Genomic DNA, 7,088 nt, shown 5'->3' on the forward strand with positions numbered 1-7,088 from the left:
TTGTGTAATCCTGACCGTACGAAGCGCCTGAGAATTCCACTCTACTGCTGTCAGACGGGACAATAACTCTAGCATTTAAATGTTTATAATGTGATCTCTTTTAACAATACATTTTTAATTTATTCAGTTTTCCATCATGAAAAGAATGTCCTGATATATGTGTCTAAGGGTCCTGTATTCTATACATGCCATGTATTGGTTTTTTTGTGAGTGTTTTTTTATGCTATTTTCTATGCATTTTTTAAAAATTATATACATTTTTCTGTAAATGGTGAGCAAGAATTAACAAAGTCAAGTTACACAATGTAATCTTCTCTTGTGACCAGTTTCCCAGAAGCAGCTTTATAAACGAATGAATTTACTTCCCCCCTCCCCCCAGTTACGACAGTTTGCATCTACTGCTGAACCTTCCATGAATACACCACAAGGGGGTAGTATAACCTCATTCTTTAACTGGTGTGGTTCAATGTGTTGTACTGAAAATGCAATGTAATACTGTACTTGGAGGAATTAATTTGAGGAAAATGTTAGGCTTGGACTGGACTGCCTGAGTAACATATGTAAAAAAATATATATACATATCTTATGTGAGTAACACCGACAGGAGTATGAATGCATAGAGATGAATGGTGTCACTATAGTCTGGTAAAATAAGTGTTTTTATGTTAGCACCTCAACTTTTATCACAATCATAAAACCAAACACTACGGAGCAGTGTAACTGTATGTAAAAAATAAAAAATAAAAAAGTATAATAATTAACTACATAAAACTTTTTTTTTTTTAAATAAGACATTTTCTATACCTTTAACTCTTATATGACTTGCAAGAGCAGAAGTGAACATGCACTATATGTGTTTTTTGTTATATAAAAAAAATGGCAAAGAATATAATTGGTTTTCAAACTTACTAACACCTTGGGGTAGCCTATGGCCTTCACATAATGACCATGGATGATGAAAATAAACTCTACAGAATCTGGATGTAGTGTTACTTCATACACCTACTTCACATCATTTTTAAGACCGAATCAATGAGCACTCCTTTCATTAAGCATGACAATTACAGTAGGCCTAACAGTTTTTGTTGGTATGTTTTAAATAGATTTTGGAAAACACACAACAAAAAACAAAAGAATTCACCCCAAAGGCATTCAGTGGTATTGTTTTCTTATCATTTCGATCTCTTTCACCCCAAGCTCACTGTCCTAGGACACTTCTGAATGTTGAATTAGAATGAATAGGCTACGGGCACAGTTTGGCGGCTATGAATAAGTAGCCTTAACTCTGTATCTTAGCTCTTCTCAAGAATAAGGACAAGGAATGAGACAGACGTTCTGGCTACAGTGGGATAAGTAGTAGGCCATAAGAGTGTCAGTACTAGTGAGCTCCATTTCAAACAAAGCACAGGGTCACTGGAGAATCCGTGCAAAGTTTGTTTGTAGTTATATGCTTTTGAGTGATGCTGTCAACAGCTAAATAACTCTAAATTGTCTCTAAAAGACCCGCCTGGTCTCATAGACTAGACATAAAATAGTAAACGTAAATCCAGGACATTCAAATTAGTATGATATGTTATGTTTGGTAAGGTTACATATGACAATGGGTTACTTAAGGCAAAAACAAAAGTATGGGTGGACATGTAACTCAAAGATATAACATCCAAAAGGTTGCGTGTTCAAATCTCATCACAGACAACTTTTGAATTTTAGCTAATTAGTATCTTAGTATGCAACTACTTACTAATTTTTTCCTACTTTTCAACTATTTAGCATGTTAGCATATCCTTCACCTAAGTCCTAACCCCAACCCCTAGCCTAGCTAACATTAGCCACATAGCTAACATTAGTGTTATCCACCTGGCTAACTTTAGCCACAACAAATTGGAATTTGTAACATATTATACATTTGGTAAATTCGTAATATATTGTACAAATTGCAATTCATAACATATTGTAATACTTGCAATTGGTAACATATCATGCAAATTGTAATTCGTATTATATCATACGAAATGGATGATGGACATCCACAAATTAATACATACCATATGAAAGGTAACAAATCATACTAATTGGAGTGTTGTGGATTTACATTTGCTATGTTACATCTACCCCTGGGTCCAGGTTGAAAAGACAAACCTGGAGCGCCAGAAGACATGTGTGTTTTGGCACTTTAGTCCAAGGGTAGGATTTATTGAGCGCCACCATTTCGCCTTGAGGGCAAGAGGGAGAGATAAAAAAAAATGTTAAAAAAAGGATTGACTGGAGCCAATGAGAACGCAGCATCCATCCCAGCACTCTATAATTCAGTTTCACTGGTGTAGAGTGCTGCCACAATCGAGTTACTACAGCTAGGAGAGTTTGAGAAGGACTTGCTCTCCAAGGACTTGCGTTCAGGGCACGACTGACTACATCTATTCACTGCGATTTCTTTGAACACTACTACACAAACGTCCTGTGTTTACGAATTATCGTGGACTTTATTTTCTTTGGAGGGCTGCGACCCATGATGAGCGGACAGACTTATGAGAAGAAGGTAGCGAGCATTTTGACCGATCTCCCCGGATCTATGAGTTGCCATCCGAGCTCCAAGGACTCTCCGACTCTCCCCGAGTCCTCAGTCACGGACATGGGCTACTACAGCGGACAGACGGCTCACAGCCATCACGAATATTACCAGAGTCAAACCTACGGGCAACAAATGAATGCCTACCATCACCAATTTAACCTGAATGGAATGGGTGGTGCAGGAGTTTATCCCACCAAGTCTGAATATCCTTACACAAATTCCTACAGACAATATGGACATTACAACAGAGATCATCTGCAGGCTTCGCCTCAAAGCTCAGGTAAATACTTAAACATATTTGAATGATTTCTGTGTTATATTTTTCCTGTTTCGTTGTATGTGTAAAGAGAGAGAGAGACGAATGCATGCATACTCTGGAAAAACATTAGGGTAGTGTCTTGGGAAGTTGTATATTATATAGGCCCGCTCAATTGAGAAACATTTGCATTGGTGTAATCTATACTGGTAGACTGTTACAGCTGAAAGAAATAGAATGAGATAGCAGAGATAGCGAAAACATTGTAAGGGTGAAAAGTCATATTTGGGTTTCAGACATTCATTTAAATTGTTAAATGTATATTTTGTAAAGGTGGGATTTATTACAAGTTACTAGTAAAACTACAATACTGAAGTTGGAACCATGCTGCTAATTGATGGCTTTTGATAAAGAATAGACAGCTATTAACAGGTAGTCGTAAAACAATTATGGTTAGTAATGGCACTGATAGCAACTGTCTGCGAATCACTGGGCAGATATTTAGGGTTATTATACAAATCACTGACCGATTATTGAGGCTATTATTGCAGGTTGAGCATGATCAAGACTTGTTCCATTTATTTGAGCGTTGCACCACTCATGAAAACATTGCTATTGCAACTTCAACTAGCCTATAACAATGTAATAAATATTATAGTAATAATATATTAATTAACACAATAATAACATGAAGTTTATCATGATGATGACTTATTGTCATTATTATTAATACGTTGTTTAAATGTTTTCCATAACTAATACTAAGAACTAATGAAACAATTGTTGCTTCTTTCTTTATAGTGAAAGAAGAACCCGAGCCTGAAGTTCGTATGGTGAATGGAAAACCAAAGAAAATCCGCAAGCCGAGAACAATTTACTCCAGCTACCAACTAGCAGCGTTGCAGAGACGTTTTCAGAAAGCGCAGTACCTCGCCCTCCCCGAGAGAGCCGAACTTGCTGCTCAAATGGGACTGACGCAGACACAGGTAAATATCATGACGATTACACACATTGTAAGTGCAGTCACCCTTAACTCATAACAACTTGCTTTGACTTCTGTAGGTTGTCCTCAAATAGTGAAATGTCTCATATCTAGCATACCTGGCCAAATTAAACATCGGAAGCCTATAGGCTATTTTTCATTGACAAATGTTTGTATTGTCAAAAAGCATTGGTTATTACATTGCATTTGAATATTGGCCACATTTTTTCACGCAATTATTTTTGGTGTGTTCTTGGCCAGATGTCCTTATAATGTAGGCTTATAGGCCTAGCTTTTATATTTAGACCGAGGCCACTATGATTATTTGACTATTTAAAATGCAGATGTTTTGCTGAAAATTATATTTTCCTCTTTTGACATGACATTTAGACTAACAACGTTAATATTTTCCCTAACAGGTCAAGATTTGGTTCCAAAACCGGAGGTCCAAATTCAAGAAGCTCTACAAGAACGGAGAGGTTCCCCTTGACCACAGCCCAAACGCCAGCGACTCCATGGCGTGCAACTCCCCGCCATCCCCGACGGTCTGGGAAAATAACTCTCTCACTACCCCGCCCAGCAGGCCCCAAATCCCGCAGCCACCCCTCAGCTCGTCGCCCCCCTACCTGGAGGATTATAACAACCACTGGTACCAACAGGGATCGCATCTACAGCACCCGGGCGCAGTGCACCACCCAGTAGTACCACAGCAAAGCGTTGGGGCTGCTTATTAACAAAGACTATAGAGTTTTAATACGAGGCCCTTCCAAATCAACGGAACTTTATAGAGCTCTAAAAGTATAAACTGGCCGGTTTTGGACGTAGACCTGACAAAGGTGAAACATTGGTTATTTTGGATAATGTTGAGCGCAGTAGGCATTTCCCTGAAACGTTGGGTAAAACCATTTCTCCTGCAGGCTACCTACCATGGGAATATTTCAAAACTCAGTCTCAAATTCACAAGCACATAAGAGATGTCGAATCACTTGTAGCCTATTTAAAGGACGCCTGGCGTGGTTTTAAATTATTTATCACTTCCATTGTATTTCTTTTTTCTTTTTGTAAATGACTATGCAAAATCATATTTTAACAAGATCCAAAACGTAATCATGAAAAAACTGTGCAGTTGATCCATATCATGGTTATGGGTTTGCAGAGCGCACGTCAGAAACTCAGGTCATAATTTATATCGATTTGTAGCCGACAAAATGTCGAAGGCTGTATATAGGTGTTAATAGAAAGCAGAACCACTAAGATCGTATTTGTTTGGAATGGAATTACTGCACTGTGGTGCTGCAAACCTTTTTATATTATTGTTGCAATTAGTATGTTTTTATTGTCTTTCTGTCAAAACAAATAAAGATATCAATTGAATATTGTTTTTCACTTGTCCATTTTCTTCAACGTTTTTCCTCACTTTTAATTAATCACATATATTAATTGTTTCCTCTGTATTTGGCTTGTCCAGTCGACAGGAAATAATAGAACAAACGTGGCAGCTTAATTCTACGTGTATTTTAGATTGTTGATACTATCTCGTAAATGTTTAATTTAAATAACTGTTTTCTTCAATGCTGAGTGTTGCACCAAATGGCCAACGCCAGGAAAGGGTTAAATCGGTCTGTGTGACAGCTTGCCTGCCTCCCTGAAGGTTGATACAGTCATAATCGCTTCAGGTTTGGTTTTTAGGGCTGCGTGCAAAGAAGCCATTGGAGGAGAGAGGCAAACAGACATGCTTGAGTCTCTTGATTTTATTAGGATTCTGTTGTCAGATTACAAGAAAGAATAGAGCAAGTCTCAAGTCACAAGGTCCAAGTCCAATTACAACCGGTCGAATCTTGAGTCAAGTCCAAGTCGTGCATTCTAAGAGCAAGTCGAGTCGAGTCACAAGTTTTTTCAAGTCAAGTCAAAGAAATATATAGGCTTCAGGCAATAACTTCTTCAAATACAAATCTTTGTCTATTTATAGAGGCTACCAGACAGCCCTTTTCATTATTTTGTCAACAACACATTTTGATTATGTAATAATTCATTTTAACAACAAATTCAAAATTCAAGCTTCATAACTAAATGATTAATTTCAAGCAATTTGAACATACCAAAGGACCGTTAGTCCTGTGTTAGGGTTAGGGTTTTGCCCCATTGCTGGTGAGCTTGCAAAGTAAACGGTTCATATTATTGATCACACAATTTTTTAAGCTGCATATGTATTATTATGGTAATCCCCTCTCCCTACAATTTGACGTTTGCGCTGTACCGGTTCCTATAACTGTACATCAAATCAGCAATTGTTCACTAGCTCAGTGGTTTTCACACTTTTTGATCCACAACCCCCCAAAAAGAGTGGTTCAAAGCGGCCCCATTGCACGCACATGCACGCGCGCACAGGGCGAACACCGCTGCGCAAATGCAGTCTATCCTGACAGCCATAAACGATCAAGCATTTACAAAACGCAAGATACAGAAAAATAAACAGCGTTTTACACCTAGATTTTGGGCTGAAAGTCATTCATGTTAGCAGTCAATATCAACTAGGGATATTATGTCACATTGTCACCCACATTGTCACTGTGGGCCGATGCAGCGGAGGTTGCAGGATCATATGGCCTACCTAGGGCCTATGCAGTGGAGCTAGCAGGATCATATGGCCTACCTTTGGGCCGATGCAGCGGAGGTTGCAGGATCATATGGCCTACCTAGGGCCTATGCAGTGGAGCTAGCAGGATCATATGGCCTACCTGTGGGCCTATGCAGCGGAGCTAGCAGGATCATATGGCCTACCTGTGCGCCGATGCAGCGGAGGTTGCAGGATCATATGGCCTACCTGTGGGCCGATGCAGCGGAGGTTGCAGGATCATATGGCCTACCTAGGGCCGATGCAGCGGAGGTTGCAGGATCATATGGCCTACCTGTGGGCCGATGCAGTGGAGCTAGCAGGATCATATGGCATACCTAGGGCCGATGCAGCGGAGGTTGCAGGATCATATGGCCTACCTGTGGGCCGATGCAGCGGAGGTTGCAGGATCATATGGCCTACCTGTGGGCCGATGCAGCGGAGGTTGCAGGATCATATGGCCTACCTGTGTGCCTATGCAGCGGAGGTTGCAGGATCAGATGGAAAGCATGCTCTCTGTTGCCTTAGTCTTCCTCACAAATATCGCAATTAATTAGCCAGAGTATGTTACATCTTCATCCCATAAGTATTGAAGGTTGAATGTTACAGCCATCATTTATAAACTTTGCAAATTAACAAAATATGCCCCAAAACATGCGTGAACCAA

The 7,088-nt window shown here is 39.5% G+C and overlaps 1 protein-coding gene across 1 annotated transcript; it reads left to right on the forward strand.

Moving 5' to 3' along the window:
• The first annotated feature begins 2,332 nt into the window (after positions 1-2,332).
• LOC115144528 (homeobox protein Dlx3b-like) lies at positions 2,333-5,181 on the forward strand. The gene is made up of 3 exons (XM_029685579.2): positions 2,333-2,849; positions 3,627-3,811; positions 4,227-5,181. The coding sequence occupies exons 1-3, from the start codon at positions 2,507-2,509 to the stop codon at positions 4,539-4,541; spliced, it is 843 nt and encodes a 280-aa protein (XP_029541439.1). The 5' UTR covers positions 2,333-2,506; the 3' UTR covers positions 4,542-5,181.
• The last annotated feature ends 1,907 nt before the right edge of the window (positions 5,182-7,088 follow it).

This window comes from Oncorhynchus nerka, linkage group LG16 (assembly GCF_034236695.1).
Source record: "Oncorhynchus nerka isolate Pitt River linkage group LG16, Oner_Uvic_2.0, whole genome shotgun sequence".
Lineage (NCBI taxonomy): Eukaryota > Metazoa > Chordata > Actinopteri > Salmoniformes > Salmonidae > Oncorhynchus > Oncorhynchus nerka.